General features: G+C 47.9%; 2 protein-coding genes across 4 annotated transcripts in view; both read right to left on the bottom strand.

Annotated features, from left to right (window-relative positions):
- Positions 1-6,222, bottom strand: part of LOC120949863 (cell death protein hid) — a 56,377-nt gene extending 50,155 nt beyond the window's left edge. The window contains exon 1 of the mRNA XM_040367431.2: positions 4,409-6,222. Coding sequence (XP_040223365.2) covers positions 4,409-4,910 — 502 coding nt within the window. The 5' untranslated portion in view covers positions 4,911-6,222. The remainder of the gene's footprint in view (positions 1-4,408) is intronic.
- A 12,260-nt stretch (positions 6,223-18,482) lies between these two features.
- Positions 18,483-21,822, bottom strand: part of LOC120948238 (uncharacterized) — an 83,062-nt gene continuing 79,722 nt past the window's right edge. For all 3 annotated transcript variants that reach the window (XM_040364367.2, XM_040364363.2, XM_040364365.2), the window contains one exon: positions 18,483-21,607. In XM_040364367.2, the coding sequence (XP_040220301.2) occupies positions 19,807-21,607 (1,801 nt within the window). In that variant the 3' untranslated portion in view covers positions 18,483-19,806. The remainder of the gene's footprint in view (positions 21,608-21,822) is intronic.

Here is a 21,822-nt window from a genome sequence, read left to right as displayed (position 1 = left end):
TTAAATTGACCGTTGCACGAATTGATTTTCCACACAGCAGCAGCAGCTCCGGGGGGGAAAGAAAAAGGGTTTACTGCCCTAGGCTGACAGCAATTTGTTGCACAGGGACACAAGCGTCGTTTCGTTGTAAAGAGATCAATTTGTTGCGCCTGCTGGGGGTAATTTATGTGTTAATTACAATAATGCGCGCGACAGACTAAAAACAACGCCCCAAACGCCCCCTCTGGGCGACTCAATGTCAAACGGGGTAGAAACAGCAATTGATCACGATCGCGATCACCGTCGTCGCACCATTTCTCTACGCTCATCAAACGCTAAGCAGCCATGTCATCGCCTTAGAACAGGTCACAGTGTTCGACGGTACAGCAAGGGGTAATGAATGAAAATCATTAAAATTTTACTTTCATGTCACGGCGTGTCACAGTGCGGTGTTGGTATCTCTCCCCTTGCGAACGCACAGTTATTGATTTGTTTTCCTTTCTCGCGTCACGCACCAAAGCCATTTCCTTACGGAGAAGCAGCCACTGCCTAACACAGCCACATCTCTTTAGACGAATGTCTCACATTTCACACCACACCAGGATGGTTGTTTGAACGCAAAACATGCGAAACGAAAACAAATAGCATACATCAACTGCTGCAGCGACACTGCGCGATGCACAACCGCTGCGATTCCGGGAAAATCCCTTCAATCATATGCACACTTGTTCCTAACGCGCTGGATGCAACATTTTTTGGCAAACCTTAAAACCACATTCTACTGGAGGGTATTGCTTGCCTTCGTTCTGTTCCCGTGTAGCATACGGACTTTTGGAATTTTCATTCTAAGCAGCTGCTTCTTCGTGAAATCATTAATCTTCCGCACCGAAACGCGAAACCTTAACGCTCGCGTTCTTCCACACCACATGACACTTGTCTCTCGGGATCGATTCCATTACAGCTCGGGAGAATGAAAAGGCACTGCACTGCTTACCGGAAAACACATTTTTCAACCCAGCCCTGCCCAGCGGGGGGGAAGGTGGAATGGAAACAGCAAACATAAATAAATATTTCTGCTCTGCTGCCAGTGGTACGCAACGCACTTTTCGCTTGCATCTTGATTTGTTTGCATGCAAAGGCTTGACGGGGCGTGTGCCAAACGAAATGCGATGACTAAACAATGCAGGACCGCAGGACCATTGGGGGGAAGCAAATTTGTCTTGCCCGGCCAGGGTGACCGACTGACTCGGTTCGATTGGCGGATGATTGATTCGCCCGCACTACTCTCGGTGTGTGTTGTGAGTGTTTTTGCTGCATTTGTTTGCTCGATCGGATTGTTTATCGAGCGGCGCGCGGTGTATGAATATGTATGTTTTTGCTTGCTGTCGCTTCCTTCTTCAACCCATCGCCGAACGTGGGATGCTTCCTTGGGTGGCATTAGTTGTCCATTCTGAAGTCATTAATCTCGCACAGAGCAAAGAGAGTTCGATTTGTTTGTTTGGTAGTTGATCTAAGAGAAAATAATAATTTCTCAAACAACAATTCAAACAACTCGTCGCATTGCGCAAATTGAACGACACCAAGGTCATGTTCAGAGTGAGTCACAAATATTCTCGTTTAACTCCTAAACCCTCGTTTCTAGAATCACTTGACTGACCTTGACAGTAATAGTCACCAGCGCGACGTGCTCTGGTACTTAACAAATCCATTCCTAAACAAAAACCCCAGTTATTGCTCCCCTTCCGTGTATTAAATCCCCCAGAAGACGAAATGCAAATAGAACGCAAAGACCAATCCACTCTGCTGCCACACTATCACCATAGGTCTTCACGCCATTGATCCGCCAAAAAGAAAACCTACGACAATCGAATGCCACTTGAGATGGTGCGAGCATTAAACCTTCTCGCAAGCGTGTCGCACTGGATTCGATTTCGCAACAGCGTCCAACGCTCAAACAAAGCCAGCACGAGCACGTCACTGTCGGCACGTGGTAGACATACGGGAAGTGCACTACCCACAACAAAGAGGCGAATGCATTTTTCACGTTCTTCCGTTTTACGTCACCGACCCGTATGCGTGTACACTGGGGTAAAATGGGTTCAACTTCTCCGACTCGCTCGCATTGGAAAAGTGGCAGTTCTCGATTACAGCGCACACCAAACCCAGGTAAGGAAAATGCAATACGACACATTCCGGAAGGACGGAAGCAAAGTGCATCCAGTTCTGTGTACATTTTTGTAACTCGTTTTTTTGATATCTGAGTTGCGTATAAATTATTCTGCAAAGCCTAAGCTCTGAATGTTGCTAGCCTTGAAAAGTCCGCGCAAGCCTGTTTGCGTTAGCGTTATGAAAGCGTTAGCGCGGCGTTAGCGTCAGACAGCTCGACGGCAGGCTCGCGAGACGTAATCCTATCTGCCACCATTGCGATAACCCTGTGTCGGGTCAACGCAGGCCGTTTTTGGTGCCTTAACAAGGGAATAACGGACATTTGAAGCGCAATTGGAGCTCCACCAGCTCCCCCCGCCAGAACAGGGTGCGCGACGAATGCTCTTTTAGGGCGATAAAAATGCGATAAAAATCGTTGCCCCTTGGGAGCTTTGCGTTTAGAACTGTAAATACAGGCCTTCAACACATCCAAACCGGTAGAGGGCATGAACCATCGCTTTTGATTGCATTTCCTTCGTCCCCCAAAATTGGTCATAAAACTGGAGCAGGCAGCTTCTTGACCAGACGGGACACAATTTTCGATTGCTTTTGGACATAGCACACAATATCCAACAAAAAAAACCTGAAATCGCTACAAATGCCCTCTAAATGCGGTATGTGCGCGCCACATTCAGGCGCAAAGCGCGTCGTCAAGTGTTCAATTAGTTAATAGAAGATTGATAGGTTAATATAAATATTTATGTAACGGGTTTTGAGTGATGTGTTGTTTCTAGTGCGCCTCCCTTGCTCTTCCAGCTTAGATTGCTCGGCCCCGGTCGAAAGCAAGCATGCAAGCGGCGTTAAATTAATCGTAAAACATCACCAGCGAACCGAACGAAACCGATCCTGTACACCGAGCCAGGACAAAGACGAATAAATTAGCATATTATGAGCTTGATGGGTGTCTGTGCCCACTACCCGTTCCTTCCCGTGAACTGGTTGAATGAATCTTAAACCTATTCATCAGCAAACCGAACGAAATGAGCGACTCCTGTGCTAGCATGATGGAAATGCATCTTTTATGCCGGTTTGGGGGGGGGGGGTCGCGACTTATTGCACTCTAATCACTTAAAGTAGCGCGACTGATGCACTCGTAAAACTGATTACGTTAGCGAGAGACCGGGGGACGACGGAATAACACTGTCACCCAAAATGACCATCACTCATAGAAGCGTTCGAAGTAGGAAGAACCTTAGGTGACGCTACATGTCTGCACTGAACGACAAATACATCAGGCACGCGCTGAAAGGAAGCCAATCAGTCATGAAGCGACCCACATACCGGAACTACTACATGATACGTTGCGTGTTTGGATAGCATATTTAGTGTAACGCAAAATATGATTAATTCGATTTCAATGGGGAAATGCATTCCTTCCTTCCCAGGGACGGTGTATATGCGCCCCGCTTCGTAATTGAGAAAGAAGTGCAGGTATGGAAATCAGCTCTCGTACAAAAAACGCTTTTCGAAGACTCAATTGTGTAATGAGCGTCGTGGTAAGTCGTGGCTTGTAAGTGATTAGATATGTGGCCCACCGCTGTGGGTTTAATTATAATTACTGATCGATTACTGAACATTCAAACGGAATGGTAATTTATGCTTCCAAATTGAATTTCCATGTAGACCTTTGATGGGATGTCCCATACAAAAAATGCTCCAATACCATTGTTTTATGAATACATGAATATTCCATTTTGAGCTCGTTTGATGTTTGATTTGATTAATTGAACATAATCGTCGGTCAAAGGTTCTACTGATTCTTGGATAATGTATATCCATGCTCTATTACGCAGTATATCTGCTCATTGTCATAATGAGTACAACATCTTAGATCTTACTTCCAGAGTGACACGAGACTCAACTCGACCATCTCTTATCAAAAGTTGTGGTCAGGCTCTAAGATGAACTCAAAGTAGAACATCTTCGTAGAACTCAATCCAAAAGTCTGTACTCTCAGTTATACTCTGAGCGACTCAAAGAGTGAAGCACATCGTGGGATCAATTATCGCTACAGCCTGCTTAACCGCTTCATCATCTCTAAATTATCCATACAGTCGCTATTGATTCTGCGCAGACAACGAACCCTCATGCTGCGTGTTAATCGCCGTTTTTTGCACCTTTCGTTCGACGCTATTTGAACGATTTGCTACGCACCACGCGCAAGTTCGCGGTGGCAACAGGAACACATAGAGAGCGAAATTGAGTACAACAACCGGACACTTACCTCCAAGCGAACAGCGATAGATGGCCTCGTACAGGGCCTGCACCAGCTGCTCGTTCACCGGTGGAATCTGCGGCGTCTGGACGGTGGTGGCGAACCCGCTCGGCGGCGGTGTCATCGGCAGCATCAGATGCGGATCCACCGGCACGGCGACCGACGACCCGGGCGGTGCGGCCATCAGCGTGCCGTGCGGGCCCTGGTACGCCTGGTAGTGCTGCTGCAGCTGCTGGTGATGGTGGTGCAGCTGCTGCAGATGGTACTGCTGGGGCGAGGTGGGCACGGGCATTGGGATCGGAGCGGACGGTGGATGCCCGAGCGGGCCGGCCGGATTGGCCGGATGGCTCGCCCCACTGCCCGAACCGTTCGGGAGGGCGGGAGTGCTGGGAGCGGTACCGCCAGCAGCCGCGTTCGAGTTAGAAGACACGTTGTTGGCGGGCGGACCCGCGCCAGACGAGGACGATCCTCCGCCCGGGCCGGGTTCGGGTAGCGAAAATGGTTTGGCCATCACAAAACCAAACTATCACACAAACGCACACAAGCAGAAATGCTCCTGAGATTTTGTTTACGGTTTCCGTCGTCTGCCTCGCCCTCTGCTCTGTCTACAATCACTTAAACGTTACGTGTGAACACACTGTTTGGAACACTTTGGTCACTTTGGTGCTATATGGGCAGTGTAAGAATTGGCAAGTGCACAGGTGCGCTCTTTCAGTACTGATCAGTACACGGGTACACGAACACAAACACACACACACTGGTATCAATCGGGACTCTCGAGAAAGATCGACAAAATGATCATCTTCATCGGTAGCGGGCCGGTCTCGGGAAAGGGCTTATCCGCACACACGCCTCGATGCGCCCTGCAAGCCACTTTCAATTGCTGTCAATTGTTGCTATTGCACACATGCACGGCGCGACTGTTGCACCCGCTTAAATTGATGTTTATTAGTGGGCCGTGCGTTTCCGAGCGCTGATGCAATGCACGATTAACACTTTTTTCCCTGGCGCGGCCCTTTCAAAGGTGTCGGAGGGTCAGATTTTCGTCTTCACTTGCATATAAACTCGCACGCACACACACTTTGCACACTCGCGTCACACCCTTTCTAGCTGTCGCAAGGATTGTTTACGGACGTTTGTTCGATGATCGTTCTGGGGTTGATTCGTAGGATCGTGATTTTTATTTTGGGCTTCTCCGCAAATTCACACTCGACGCGTTTTTCGCACAATCTTTCTGGAAGACGTTTCGAACACGGTCTGGCCAATCCCACCGCTTGGAAGGCACTACTACGGGGCTACACAACACACACGCGCGTAACGACGCTCTCGCTTGGGTCGCGGCGGAACACGACGATGCGTTCACTATGTGTGTGCCGAGTCCTCCTTTAGCTGCCTGCAGGTAGGTGCGCTGGTGTGTCTCTCCGACTGGTGCGTCCGACGCGCTGTGCAACTCCTATACAAATGCTCTCCACTGGCACTGCACAGGGCGCTGCTGCTGCTGCTCACTTGCCTTTCCGAGCGATCACGGGCGAGGGAGAAGCGAACAACAGGAATAAAAAGAAACAAGAAACACACACGCAGGCAAGAACACAACAAAAAAAACAACACACACTCGGAGCCTGTCCCTACCGATGGTGTGAGCGTGCATGTGTGTGTGGGAGACGGAGAGATAAAAAACCAAACGATAGAACGCGAGCGCTCGCTCTCCTCCTGCCCCACTCTTTTAGCCCTTTTGCTGTTCTGGGCTGCACCGCACACACCGACAAGATAACGCTCGTACGATCGAGCGTGTGTGAGCGAGCACGCACAACAACAATTCGTAAGCGAGTGCGGGAGTGAGCGAAAGCAAGCTGCCGTAGCCGTGTTTGCCTTTTCTCTCGCTCTCGCTCTCGTTCTGTTGCTTGCGTTTCGTTTCATCTCACCGTAGCGCACTCACCGTACAAGCAAAAACCTGATCTTGTAGCGCTTACAGCAGAGCACACGCCAGTTGTCTTACATTAGAATAAATTCATAAAATATTTACAGTAAATTGACTAGTAAATTGAACGAACAGTATGATCGATCATATGAAAAGTCTCATAATGGTTTGATATTCTCCCAAAAAATAACAACATTTCTATATTAAAAATAGCAAAAGCTACGCACATCACTGTACCTACCACCACTCTCACACACTATCCTGCCTCGATCATACTCAGTGTAAATCTAATTCGGCCTGCTCTCACGTCTCGTGTATGTGTGCGCGAGTAAAACGCATCCACCAGCTCGCTGCCTGCGATGACGGATAACAAAGAAACGATGACGTACGGGACGACGCGCTGAGAGTTGTGTGAGATCCTACTCGATCGTCTCACAACCGCAACAGTGAGTCGTTTCTTCTCACTCTCACATAGCGGGCAAATCACGGCGGTGCAATTTGCGTATCATTTGTTGTTTGTTTTTTATCTACTCACCGTATTGCGAGCCTATACATCCATTCGCGTTACAAATACAGACGGAGAGAGTGTGTGAGTGTGCCCTATCGCGAATGTTCTTGTGTGTGCGGAAACCTCCACACCCTTCCACCGAGGGGGAGCAACGTAAACATCCCCAACGGAGGGATGGATGATGCAATGCGAACCATTCCTGTCGCTACACGATTACGCGAGCCCTGGCAGGATCGATGCGGAGGCTTGTCCAGCCACTCGACCGGAGGGCCAAGTGTTTACGTTTCGGCGGGCAAGATAAGAACCACGGGAAGAAACAAACAGATGTAGGGCTTTTAAAGCGTTCTTTAAGTAACCATTTTTATTCACCCAGTTCAGGGGTCAAACTGACGAATCGTTTAACCACACCCGATGATCCTGTCCGATAAGCGGTTTTGGAGCTGGAGCTTGAAGGTACTCCGAGCCAATAAAACGTTAATGGACGGTGAAGAGTTGTTAAAGACCCGGGCCCAGAAATGGTAGCTCGAATAACAAACGGAAAAACCATAAACGCATAGGGCATCATTTACTGCAGCAGGAAGAAACATAATCCTATTAGCATCGGGCGCTGTGGGTATTAACGATTGAAAAATAATATTTCTAATGTCGCGATCGTGAAGCGATGCAGCGGGAGTTGTATGCGGGAATTCTTTTCCGAAGCCCGAGGAAGGTGCTGAAGATCGGTATCAGTAAATATGATCTTGCCTGACGTATCGTATCGGTTGGGAAAATACTTTTAATGAGAGATATTTCGCTCTGATGTGAATAAGTGAAGAACGAAACGAAAAAAGGATGTGTAATAAATTATTACACTGCGAGTACGAGCAGGTAATGTTTCTTATCCTGTCCGTCAGTTAATGTCAAACATTATGAAACGTAATGTACCTATAAACACATCCTCATCCTTCCCAAAGCCAAAAAAAAAAACAAAACAAAAACAATCACCTTTTGATATATGAGAAAAGATGGCTTCTGCGGACAGTTTGAGCGGTGCTAAATTTATTCCCATTACATCACACACAACGCAAACGATAAAGCGCATAATTTATGTGCCCCATCCGGGCAAACGCAACGGAAGAATCCCTCGACCAGCGCGTGCATTACATTCTTGCTACGATGTGCAAAAATAATCTTCACCATTTTGCACCAGGCTTAGGAGCAGAGCGCAAAGTTCTAATTTTCCCGATGACAACAATCCCGGCATGTACGGTGTGTACTTTCTCTCTGCATCTGTTCAGGGCGGACCCTTGTTCACTTCCCCCTTTTTGACAAATAAAACACGGCAAAGCGACAGGAGACGAACCTGCCGTGCCGCACACGAATCAACACTGTTGGTGGATATTTATATTTGCACGCCGCAACGGTGCCATAATTCCAGGTCAGCAGCAGCGATCCCGCTGGGGTCGCCCTGATCGCCCCTCAGAAGATCCGCGATCCTCCAAAGCAGCGAATCATAATATTTACAAAATGAGCTGAACGCGCGCGAAAGAAGTGCGTATTTTCAGGGATAAAAATAGACCCAGGAACCGAGAAATGTGCAAGCATGGAAAGGGGATGCAAACAGAAAGAGAATTGAAGGAAGAAAAAAAAAACGCAACAAGAACAGCAAACAGGAATCGTTTCGAGCAAAGACAGATTCATTTTCCCTTGCTGCTTAGAGCGCACCCAACAGTGTAGGGGTGTTAAAAAGGAGATGTGAGGGATAGGCTTCTTTTTTTTTTGGTTCTCTCCTTGGCTCTTCATTTATTTCACCCCAGAAACGGGATGGTTCCTTTTCATTTTTTTTTTGCTCGCTCAATGATGCGCTCGACGAGCAACGGGCTCACATGATGTGGCATCATGTGCCCATCAAACCGCCGGGTCCGGGTTATGCACACACGTGCAGCAAAACTGTACGGTGCACTCTTTTTCCGCCGCTGGAAGCGCACGGCGAACGGGCTGTGCGTGTGTCGAGGGCAAACCGAGAGAGAGAGAAGAAGAAAACGAAAAACTCCTTGCCCAACCTCTGACGGAAGACGGAAGACGCAACGCACGGGACGAGACGAAGATAAATGGATAAAAAGGGCAAAGAAAACAAGGCGCAGAAGCACGGGCGGGAAAAGAGAGTGAAGGGACAGGGTCCATCTTGAGGGAGAGGTTCATCACCAACCAACAAAAAAAAAAAGGAGCAATAGACCTCGAGAAGAAGAAAACAAAAAAGGGCTGTCGATGAGGGAGCGAGCGAGAGGAACGCAATCCACACAAACACACCAAAGATACGTCGAGTTTTCCATCGTTTTCGATGATTTCGATCGTTTTGCTTAAAAATCCCCCTGATCGCGATCGTTTGTGTGTGTGTGTGTGTGAGCGGTCTGTTCATGCAACCTTTCCGGATGGTGAAGGGTGAAGGTACAGGAGTAGCCGGGCCTGTTGAAGAGGGGAATCGTAAAAAGGGAACGATTTTGGGGTACCTTGAGCTCAGCTCACCCTAAGCTCTCCCCCCACTTTTTCCCAACAGGTTGTCCACCGCTCGGTGTCCTTTCTCGCTCGCGAACGGCTCGCCAAAGAAAGAGGTTTATTGTGCGGGATGGTTGTGGACAGAGGCTTGTGTTTCCCAATTTCCCCCAATCCGTGCCCCGTTTTCTCTCGTTTTCGGTGTCTTCCAACGCGCTGGACGATGCACTTTGCACCGCGAATTCGCTGCAACGGCTGACCAGAACGCGTCCAATTTGCCCTCAAAAACCTCCCCCCTTCAGATGGTGGTGTAATGCAATGTGTGCAGGTTTGTTGTTTTTTTGCGAGCTTCATTTTTATCTCTTTCCCTGTCTCTGTCTTCCTTTTACGATCCTTTGCGTTCGATCGTATGCATTTAATTTTTTGCTTTTTGTGCAAGTTTTGCTTCCTTGCCTTGCACATTGGTTTGCATGTGTTTTATATTGCTTTACGCCTTGCTTTGCCTCTTTCGGTTCTTTCTACATTAATTCCTATTTCCTCGTTTCCGTTTCATCTTCTCGAAAAGCAACAGCACAAACGTTCGGGCGATTTGGCACTCACAGCGACGAACTTTTCGTGTGGGTTATTCATGTTGCTGTGTTGCCGTGGATTTTGTTGTTCGTTTTTGTTCGCTTCACTAGCGATCCTTGCAGTCCGCAGGACGGCACAGCAATTTAGAACTTCGTTTGTTGTGTATTCTTTTTGCTTATGCGTACATCTTTTTTTCCCTCGTTCTCTTGTTGATTCTCTTTCATCTTCTTCTGCCTGCCAATGCTTACTTCCGTTTCACTTGATCAAGAGGATCGATCGCCGTCGATCGAGAGGCTTTATTTGCAAAAGTGAAGAGCACTTCACGAAGGAAAGCAAAAAAAAAGGTCTACCAGCAGCTTCAGAAGCAGAAGGAAGGATCCGTAAAAACCGAAATGCAATGCAATGAACGTGGGCGAAAAATCGGTAGTTCGTTTGCGAAAGATTTCGAGGATGCATCATAAAACAGAACAGTCAAAAATATGCAAACACAGCACAGGCAGCATCAATGCTGCGGGAACGAAGACCATATTGTATGGTTCGTCTCGTGCAAAGAGCTTCTTTTTTTCTCAATTCGGACGCGTTTTCTTCCCCTCTCTCTCTCGCCCTCTCAACTGGCCACTGCGGGATGGAAATTCGATCCGATTTATGATAATTTAAATGACAGTCCCGTCAAATGGTAACCATATGTGTATGGATTTTTGTTTTTCTTCCTTACTGTCCCGAATCGTTGCCCAGATGATGGACCGTTGCGACTGCAGCGAGCGGCACCATGCACATTGGCCAACTCGGGCTCAGTGCAAGTAAAACCAACAGCAACAAAAAACCCCACAATAACCGCAATGAAAGTGACGTATTAGCGCCATGTCGTTCGCATCAGTGAAGGATCGGATTCGCGATCCTCCTCCATGCTGATGATGCTGGCATTTGGGCGTGAGCATGTTTGGGTTGTGCTTCTGCGGAAGATCACTTTCAAAACCAGTCCACCAGCACACACAGCCTCCCTTCCCGGTCCAGTTGGAGAAGCGCATGAGCTATCGTTATGATGATGCCGGGTGAATGATTGCTCGGCAGCAAGTGCGTAACATTTCGCTTGAGGTTGGTCGGCGTCTCGTGGCGTTCGGTAGGCAGGAAGGCAATAATTCAGCCGAAAATCTGAACCATCAAGGCGGGAGGGCTTGGGCTACGCTTCTTGGGAGGTGCCGACAACATTAAACAAATCATCGCTTCATCGGCCGCAGTGGTGCGCGGCGCGTAGTTTGGTAGCGTTTTGGGGTTTGCCGGTTCGATTTCAATATTAGCGGATACACTGGGCGGGCATCTGTGTGTTTGTGGCGTAGTGAGATGGAACAAGGGAAAAAGTATTTATAAAACATTTGCTCTGAAAAGGTCTATTTATTTTGTGAATTTAATGAGACTGACATTGCATAAGCTAATAAAGTGATATCTTTAGTTGTTTCCAGTTCCAAGAACAAAATGACAAATACCTTCTAATGAATACATTGAAAGGTGCAGACTTGAATAGTTTGATACGCGTTCGAAATATCTCGCTTATAGGGTAAGTTCTCAGGTAGTTAGAATTAATAACAGTAAGAATCTGCACCTAAAAGCCCTTCCTCAACAATATATTGAGATTACAAAAGGGTTACGAAAAAGGAATGCCGCAAAATTAGGTTAATAGTTTACGCTGATGAATTGTGCACCGAACTCTCCGAATATCTCCGATCGTACTGTTGCATTTTTCGTTTTCCCTTCGAAATCATCCCGAGAAACGTATACCCATTCCGCTTTCCAGCAACATCGTTCTTTGTCCCTTGATGCAGCTCTGGTGATGGACGGGCGGCTAATTTTATGATGCAGTGCAGTGCAGTGCATACACCACAGTCTGCAGGTGGCCCTGGGATTTGGAAATGTGAATTTTTATTAATGTAGCGATCCGGGGTTGAGTGTTCCCTGTATCGAATTACAACGGACGGGTTTGCATGAGTGAAGAAATGTTCGCCCTCGCATAAAGTGGGACACAGTGCGGTGCGTCGTGAATCACACGAAAAGAGAGATGCCTGATAGGCTGGAATACCCGAATTGCGCAGAAAGATTAGGATTGTGGGAGCAAAAACTTTAATGCGTGTTAGAAATACTCGTTTTAGAAGCTTGATCATGCTCTTATTGCGTGAGTGTAGGGTATTGTTTTTATCAAATTATCACATGCTATAGACACTGGATTTTTACACAAAAAAAACTGATATTGCTTATCAACCTGATTGCTCTTTTTGATAACAACACGCTTTATGGTTCGTTGTTATGACACCTTGTTGATTAAAACACTTTAAAAAAAACAGACAAATTAATGCGTAATTGCTTTGTAATGGTCAGTGATTCTCCCAAAACCGCAGCCCATCCAAATGGTACAAAGACAACAAAAAAAAACCCCAATCCATGGACAAAGATCTGACAAACAGTCGGCAGGAACTTCCTCGTACAGCTGCGTTTGGCTGCCGCGTCTGATGATGATCGCGTCGGTAGAGATCGTTATCGTTTCGAGGTCAGTCTGTCGCGCGTATAATGAACTGCGGTTAACAGAAAACCCGGCCACCATCAATACACCCCCGAGAGGGTTGTGCTCTGAGTGGTGAAATGTGCTGTCATTCCTAGGGTTTAAGGTCAACCAGATAAGGCGTGGCGATCGATTGCAGATTAGAAAGATCTGAACGCTCAAAATAGACCATATTCTTGGAGCCGTTTAAGTCCTCTTGAATAGTTCATTGCAGTGTAACAATCAAGAATCAGTGCATTTAGTTGACTACGTTACCGTATAAGCTCCAATTCGTCATCTGTCTGAGATTATTATGATCAAAATCAACTGATTGCTCAAAAACAAACAAATCGTTCTGATCGCAAAACAACACGCCACCACTTTTGCAACACTTGTAGGAGTGTGAAATGAAGCACTTTTGCTGTTGCGGTTTACACCATCAGCTAGACGTGCTGGTAGACGCGCTTATCAACGACTCAATCCACTTTCGTGACTACTCGGGGAATAGGGGTGAGGAAGCCCAGCGAAGAGTCTTGACACTCGTCACACTTCATTTGCGATAAGTAGCGGCGTAGTAATTAACATTCGCGTGAGCGAATTATCTACGTTTCTTGCGGGATGGAGTCTCCAGTGTCTTCTTAAGCCTGTTTATGTCGAAGATTCGCCGACTGAGTTGATTCAATTTTATTTAAACGGTTTATTAGTTCAATAAAAACATCTTCGCCGAGTTGCCATAAGCCGCATTTCACTTTCCCACGCTAGTTGACTGAGTCTGTAGCTGAGGTTGGAGGCAATGTCATCGTTATCAGTGTTTGCCGGTTCACCGGTTAGTTTGTGACAACAATTTGCGCAGTTTCATACGCTGCAGCTATTTTGAATGCAATGCATTATTGAGATTCGATAGATGGGGAAGGGCTATACAGGGGAAGGCCACATCGGGTGGTCAAGCGTGTGACAGATCAGATTGAGGAGCAATTTTAGACCTGCCCTACAACCACGTATATACGATGTGTTGAGGTAGTCTTGAATCACACTTTTAGTCATTTGGCAATTGAAATCTATTGTCAAAGAAAGTGTCGGCAATTAGCGGGTTGAAGTGCTGATAACAAAGCCCTACTACATTGCGGTAGCCCATGTTATTGGGATTCTATAACTACTTCAGGAGGGCAATCATTAAGGCCAGATAGCTTACACATTGATATTGAGCAGTAACACCACTCAGCTCCAGGTGTTCACAGGGATCATGAGTCAGTCAAGAAGATTGAATTGATATATTTAAATAAAAAAGAAAATATACATTCTTTTGTTGAACACATGAGACAACTTGCATGAACACACTTTCCTCAGCATGACACCAAATCATGTCCTGTGGTTGAAAGAGCTGAAGCAAAAACTAGAACAAAAGTGAATCATGCTTTGTGCGACACAAATTTGTGGTTTCGTTGTTTTCCGTCCCTCTGAGCTACTTTCTCTGTTTTATTTTTCTTATCTTCTGCCTGCAACGTGTCTGTTCCCAATTGATACGGTGCTGACCAGTATGACCTAAACCTTAAAACAATAGACGATGCAGTTGCGGAGTGATCGTCACTCAACGTTATTTATTTGTTTCCTCCTATTTTAACGCTTCAAGGTACGGCTTAACACCAACGCAGGGCACTCATTGCACAAACCGTAACAGAATGATGCCTGCAAAGTAAACTATTAGACAAGGTTTGTTGCATAATGATCTCAGTTTCGTTCCTTCTGTGCTACCTCTGTTGTGCTTTTGAGCTGTCAGGAAGGAAGTCATACTGTGCGTCAACGGAGAGCCCCGGCATTCGATACCCACTGTGCAATTATGATGATAATGTGACTAAAACCAACCGAAAGCAGAATGGGAAGAAAATCAAATCGAATCGAGAAAAGAGGGAGCCAGTAAACATGGATGAAAGGTCCGGACAAATGGATTTATCAAAGTGCCCTCTACACGACGACAAAATCCGACCGAAGAGTAAGCGAGGGCGACAACTGAATACAAACCGCTTGGCTCAGTGGCCTGAAACGAGATAGCACGAAAACAATCTCTACCACAAACACATGCACACACCGGGAGCGCATCTACGAAGGGCGTAACTAAAAAGAACGGACGGACCAAGATATCAAACGAGAACAGCGTGTCGAACCCTTGTGCGGGGACGGGTTTTGGAAAATTGGACCCTAAGTAAGCGTTGCATGCATAAATCAAGACACCCATCGGGGGCGAGCGAGACGGCACGATCGCAAACGCAAACAAATCATCCACCTTTTTCCCTATCATCGGCCCTCCCCAACCCAAACGATCGTCCGGGCTCGTACACCGATCGAAGCCCTCCGATCCGACCTAATTGTTCATCCGGCGCGGACCTTCCACTACTGCAGGCAAACCCTCGAGCACGGCAATTACAACGCTCCGGCTCGAAGGACCAAACACTGTTACGGAGCGATGAGCTGAGGTTGTACGGACCGATGCCCCGTCCAGAAGGGGAGCTTTTACATTTGATGACAAAAAAACAACGTGCCGTGAAACGCCCAGACACTGCCCAGACAACGTTAGAACGTAGGATTCGTAGGGGATCTGACGCGCTGGAGGAGAGTTGGAGTTCCCGCGGGATCAGTGCACTCGAGCAGACGACGCTTTCATATCAACAAATGCAGACGAAGACAGACCGAAGGCGATCGAGTGCAAGAGAGGGCAAGAAAGGAGGATCTCTTTTCAATAACCTATCATCTTCAGTCAGCCAACAACCTCCATTCGGGGTCTTCCGCTGGCAGAGATGAGTGAGTGTGGAGTGTGGTGTTTGATACAGCCAGGGATTAATGCTGAAGCAGGACTTCAAAGCTGAGATCGAACGGAAGGGAAAGAGAGAGAGAAAAAACAGCAGAATCAACATAATAAAGAACGAAAGAGACAGCGAGACCCATCCGAGCCACAAAACCAGTTCTGGGAACGCTCGATGTCTCGATGTTTTTAGTGCAACAACCTGCAACAAACTGCGCAGAAGGAGGGAAAGAAAAATATAGAACACATAGGAAAGGAGGCGGATAATACAGCGCGTTCGTTGTTGGGATGGGATTCGAACGCTTGGGAAAAAAACGGGAGCCGGGACCATCGGATGCATATCCGAGTGCGTCGGTCGGTGCCGTACCGACCGGCCAGGATCTGTGAAAGCTCGGGAGTGTACGCGTTAAGCCCGCTCAAGCGCTAATTGTGATCCACGCGGGCAATCGAGCGAGAAGCGGTCGCGGTAGCTATGACCTTTAAGGGTTAAACTTTAATGCGAGCTAATCGGCTTCGAAATTTGGGAACGGAAGAGCTTTAGGCGGCCCAAACGTTGGTTGGTTCCCTTGGCATCCCTTCCGTATTAATTGGTGAGAAATTGTGTTGTGTTAAATGCAGCCGTGCATGTTGCTTAAAGGTGTTTTGTTTTCCAAACCCCTTTCTGCCAGTCATCGGAGGTGTGCGATGTGGGATTGGGTGAGAATAATAGGGACTTAAATCCACTTCATAGCACAAAGATGTAATGATTATTGAAAAATTGTCTTTTTTCAGACTGTTATCTTTATTTGAATTTCTGTTCCAGATCTTCAAGAGGCAATCGATTGATTGCTTTGGCTCCCGCGGTGTTTTTGATATTTGCCTCGATAGTCTCTTTAGTGGCTGCGTGTATCTGTGACTCATCCCAAGGGCGATGACCGATATTCAGTATGGAATATGGATTGTAAAATATTGTTTTAATCGTACGCTGCGTATTGCCTCTTAGTGTTAATTCATTATTAAACCACTTACCTTCACACCTTTTCCGTTGACCTGTTGAACTCAACAGGTCGTGATCGATTGTGATAACCAAATAACCACACATTTCGAGCTATTTTTTCGATTTTATTTGTTAACATACGTTTTCAATCAGTTTGATTATTTGATTCCAGTGGCACACTGCAAACATGTGACTCATCTTCAAGTAAAAACGGGGATTAATACCAGCACAACGTACACTTATCACACCTTAGCGTCCTAACTTCTTGTCTTCCTATTTTTTAAATAAACAATAAAAAAATCCAGGCTCTACATAACAACCTACAATTGTGGTTGGAGAGAAGAAGTACACAGAGCGGGGTAGAAATTGGAGTTTTAAAAATATTATTCTCATAAGTTCTGTCTTGTCTTGACGTAATACGTTCTTCGTCATCGCATTATTATCCTCCACCCCATGTCTGGTGTCGATGCTTTTCATTTTGATGTTTGCTTAAACCTAACCTTTCTCGTAGGTTCCCCTCCATATTTCGACAGCATAATAACACGTCGTTGTTTCATTGATGTATTTTTCGTCCCGTCGTCGATTCGAATGTAGGCCAGGTTAATCGTTCCCAAATCGATGCGAATGAGCAGCACGGTTCGATTTAATTACGTCGCCCCGCTCCCGCCAGTTAATTGGCCCGAAAGTCAATCATCCCGCTGCCGTCCGGTCGCCGCCGTTCGGATGACGACTACTGGAAGTGGTACAAGCGTTCCAATTAAATTCCTCCCCATTTTCAGTAGAGCGTCCTGCGTGTTTTTTGCCATCTCCTGGACGGGTTCGGGAGGTGGACATTCCTGCATTCTTCCTGCGTAGGCCCTTTGTTGTTGGTATGCCAAGGACTCGAAGGATAGTTCCCGCCGGATGGACGGAGTTAAGAATCGAAGTGCAAGTGTTACGGAATGGAAGGAAGGAATGGAATGTTGGGAAAAAGGACCCGTGCTGCCTTTCCCTGCCGAGACGACGAAAAGCGCAACGGAGACGAAAGGGTCGCCACACCAATCGGTGTGCTCAATGGTTCGTAGTAACGCAGAGGGCTTCCGAGATTGGATGTGCATCGGTGCATTTAATGCTGCATCCCTTCGTCGGTGACGGACGGTAGCAGGAATGAGGGTGGGACTCCTTCGACGACCGGGAGCTCTGGTTCATTTCCATCGGACACCGACGGCGGCGGGACGGATGAGCCGGGCAAATCCTGGCGCTGCATCTCCACCCCGACGGGAAGCGCATGATGATGGTCCAGCGGATGGCAGCCGGACAGTTGGGGATGGCTTGGAAGCGTGCCGGGTGTCCCGGATCCGGACGATGCCGGCGGACCCCGGCTGGACGGGCGGATGATGGCGATGGGCTCCGGAGAGGGTAGCTCTCCGATTGCTTTTAATTATCTTATAATCGGTGCCGAGCGGTCGTTTGTCTTGGTCGTGCGCAGTTTGACCGTCGCAAACTGGGAAGCTCTGCGGGGGGGCGCGTGGGCGATGACAGAACACGCCGCAGGACATCCGATGACACAGCGAACACAAACAGAAGTCAATGGAAAAGAGAAGAATGAAATGTTAGCGTTTTCGTGTGCTCTGAAGCTGAAAGATGCAAATGTTTGTGCTATTCGGTGAAGGCGTACAAAAGGAACTAGGTTTTGTTTTACTCTTTTCGCAGAATTACTGAGACCAATTTAAAATAAGAAGACGTTTCGAGAAAAGAAAGAAAGGGATAATTGCTGCCAGAACGTGACGTTTGTTTAGCCATGATAAATAGCGGTGATGTTTGCCGTACGGGTGCCAATATTGAATCAGGTTTGTTTGAGCTCCCGAAATGGGTTGGTTAAACAAATTCTGGATTGCTTCAGGAATCATCGACGAGCTGTTATCGCAATACCTTCGAGCAGGTCCTTGCTTTTGCTTTTGTTATGTTTCCAAGAATTCTCGAGCACATTTATCAGCCAACGGAGCAATGTTTGCACTGCAGGCTTGTTTGAAAGCGTGGTCACAACATTGTTAACGATAAGAAAGGGATTTGGAGAGGCAAATGTGCTACAGATGTGACAGAGATTTCATTTTGCGTTGTTTTTTAAACAAATAAACAGAAAAGTAGCTTCAAAATCAACCGATACCTGAAGAACGTGCAGGAATCACATGGCACATGGAAATCAAGACAAGCGCCTAAATGTATGCAATTGGCACAACACGACTTGCATACCTGTCAGGCGCTTCGATGAAGTGCCAACAGGCGATTACTTTTTACTGATTTCGGCTACAATTGAAGTAAAAATCTGATCGTTGTTAACTAATATGATTTTATTGACAATAATAGATAATACAATCATAAACACAAAACGTTTCAAAACCATCCGAAGGCCGTTGCTCGCGCTGTGCGCAATGTTCAAGCTCGCGAACAAGATGCGAACGAGAATCTTCCGGAAGTGGTTTTATAAATTAAACATTCATTCGAGTACGAAATGGTTGACTATCTTGTTACACTAGCCCTAACAGTAATGGTTGAATATTATTGTCCCTTCCTTTGTTGCACTCCGCCCAAGTGCATCGTTCGAATTCAACTCTCCAGCGAACATTTCGCTCACTATTGGCACATTAACGTCTGTCTGGCGGTACAAAAAGTACAAAGCTTACTCTATTTATAACTCGCTGGAATGGTTTCACTAGGTCCATCGTCAACATCGAATGTTTGAGCAGAAATCCTAACGCTTCCTCTTACACAAAACAGGCCGAAAGGGACGGAAGTGGATAATAGATGGAAGAAAAAAACAACATCAAGTAAACAATACTGACTATGACGGGGCAGTTAACATCATTTTACAACATCGACAAATGACTGCCGAAATACTGCTGCGCTCTATTTAAAAACAAAACTAATACCGCGATTAACATTGGAGAATACTTCCCACAACCAGAAATAAAATTTCATTATAATATGCAAACGTAAAGGGAACAGTGGAAAACAAAACGAAACGATTCTGAACGGTCAACGTAAACATTAAACAGCGCCAGCGGCCGTTTCTAATCCTGCTGCGCGTTTGAAACCTTTGCATCTGGATCTGGGTACCAAAAAGGGTAAAGCATCCGCACACGGTCTACTCTCTTACGTGCTATCGTAACCCTAAAAACATGCTTACCACGCTACTGTACGCGCGCCCGTCGGCGGCTGAGGTGAGGGTAAAACGAACGATTTAAATAATCGACTAATAAGACTAAAAAAAACATTGCAGCGCCACTGCCGGCTGCATACATTTGGGAATGGTTGCATGGTGGTAATCATGTCGGCGCATATCCGTCCTGTCACTGTCCTGTCCTGCCCAAACCGATCGACCATTGGGGTGTCCGATTTGTATCAATTTTTAGTAGTCATTTGCCGAAAAAGCTTCACTGTAAGGTCATGGCGTCCTGGTTGTCCTGTATGTGCTGTCGAATATTACTTTAGGGCTTGTATGCTGATTTGGTGACGTTATGATTGGGACTGCTGATTCAACTGTTGCATTGTGTGTACGTGTGTGTGTGTTTGTGCTTTTCGGCTGAAATGCGATCTTTACACCGGCGTTAAAGATCGATTCACCATACGGAGTACGCATACGGTGCACGATGGTTTCTACAGCTTCTGGTTGTGGACCGAGCTATCGGCGCCCCACAGATCATACCACGGCCCGTACGCCTTCCCGTCCGAGGCGATCGATTTGGTGGACTTGCGCTTCTGTTGCTGCTGCTGCTGCTGACCGTTGCTTTGCATTTTGGCGCTGATGCGCGCCTCGTGCTCCGATTCGTACTTCGACTCGGCCAGATTGCCCTTGGAGCTCTTGGAACGGCGATCGCGGGTCTGTTGCTGGCGGGACTGTTGCTGCTGCTGCTGTTGCTGATGATGATGTTGTTGCTGCTGCTCTTCCTCCATCAGCTCGTCGTCCAGTGTCATCGATGCCATCATCGTGTCATCGTCATCATCGTCCATCTGGCCGCGGCCTCCATTGCCGCCCGAGACACCGCCCCGGAAGGTGGAGAACGCCATCTTGTCGTCGGGCATGCCGCGATCCTTCTTGTCGCCCCGCCGATCGTTCATCATGCGCATCATCGTGCCGTCCTGGCCACCGTTCGACTTCCGATCGCGCCCCTTCGCCACCAGATGGTCGTCCACCACGATGCAGTCGTACGGGTCCGAGCTGGACGAGTTGCGCTCCGTGTCGGTGCCGCTGGAGTAGTACTGCTTCAGGATCTCCTTCCGGCGCACCGTCTTCATCAGCATCATGTCGTCCATCATGCCGTCGTCGTCGTAGAAGCTCGTGTCCTGCATCATGATCGAGTCGGCCGGTATGATCGAGAAGTCATCGAACGTCTGGTCCTGGTAGTACTTGTTCAGCGCATCGTTGTTGCGGTTCTTGCTCGTTTCGCGCTCCGTCGTGCGATACTTGTCCTGCTTGCCACCGTGCTTCCCCCCGCCCATCGGTGCCTCCCCGTACAGCTCCTGCTCCTGGTGGTGCAAATGTTCGCCGGCGTAGCTGTGGCGCGAGTTGTTGTTGTTGTTGGTGTCGTTTTTGCCACCCTTGGACTGCTTGCGATCTCCTCCCTCGCCGCGATCGCGACCGGAACGACCTCCACGATCCTCCTCCTGTCCGCCGCGGCTGGCCTTCTTCTGCTGCTGGTGGAACTCCTGGTCAATCTTCGAGATGCGCTTGTCAATGTCCGACTTGGTGATGGGGAACTTCTCCTGCTCCGACATCAGCGCAATGCTGTGTGGCCGCTCACGCATTGGCTCCCCCCGCTGGTCTCGATCGCGGTCCCGCGACTCTCGATTGTTGCCGCGCACCAGCGTGCTGGTGTTGCTTTCGTTGTCCATCATACCGTTCGCGTTGCCCCGGGAGTTATCCTTGCGACGTTGCTGCTGCTGCTGCTGCTGCTGCTCCTCCTCCGCCTTGGCCGCGATCATCTCCTTCTGCTTCTGCTTCTCCAGCTGCTCCTTCTTGCGCATGTTGCGCTTCAGCGTGGCCTCCTTCTTCTCCATCTCGCGCTTCTCGCGCCCGGTTGGTATGATGTCGTTGTGCTTCCACATGGCCATCCCCTCCAGGATGTGGTCCTCGGACTTGGAGAACTTCCAGAACGATTTGGTGCGCTTGATCTTCTGCGAGTCGCTCTGGTTGGGCTGGCCCTCCGAGCCGGACCCGCGGTTGCGCGTGCGATAGCCGTACTCGAGCGTGCCCGAGTTGCTTTCGGCAATGTTGCCGTAGCTGTTCGCCTGGCGCATCATCATCTGGCTCTGCTGGCCGCGGGGCCGCGGTGGCACAATCGTGCCGTAGATATCGTCCTCGTCGTGGTAGCGCGGCGAAGGGACGCTGCTGTCACGACCGCCGGAGCGTGTCATCGTCGTCTGGTCGTTCAGCAGGTTCTTCTCCGAGCGGGCCGATCTGCGGAGCATAGTAGCGTGTGAGGTCTTGGTCTTTTTTTTCGATTCTACCCGTTTCGATAAGCGATGTCCTTCACCTTTTGCTGTTAGTCAGCGCTCCACCTCTAGGAATTGTTAGTAATTAGTACAAGAAAGCCCACAACACTCCAATCATCACTTTGATGCATCGAACAGCTCTTAAATTGGTTAGTAATTGTCACCGAAAATGCCTTCACC

Source organism: Anopheles coluzzii, chromosome 2 (genome assembly GCF_943734685.1).
Source record: "Anopheles coluzzii chromosome 2, AcolN3, whole genome shotgun sequence".
Lineage (NCBI taxonomy): Eukaryota > Metazoa > Arthropoda > Insecta > Diptera > Culicidae > Anopheles > Anopheles coluzzii.
This window is presented reverse-complemented; position numbering and strand designations above follow the sequence as displayed.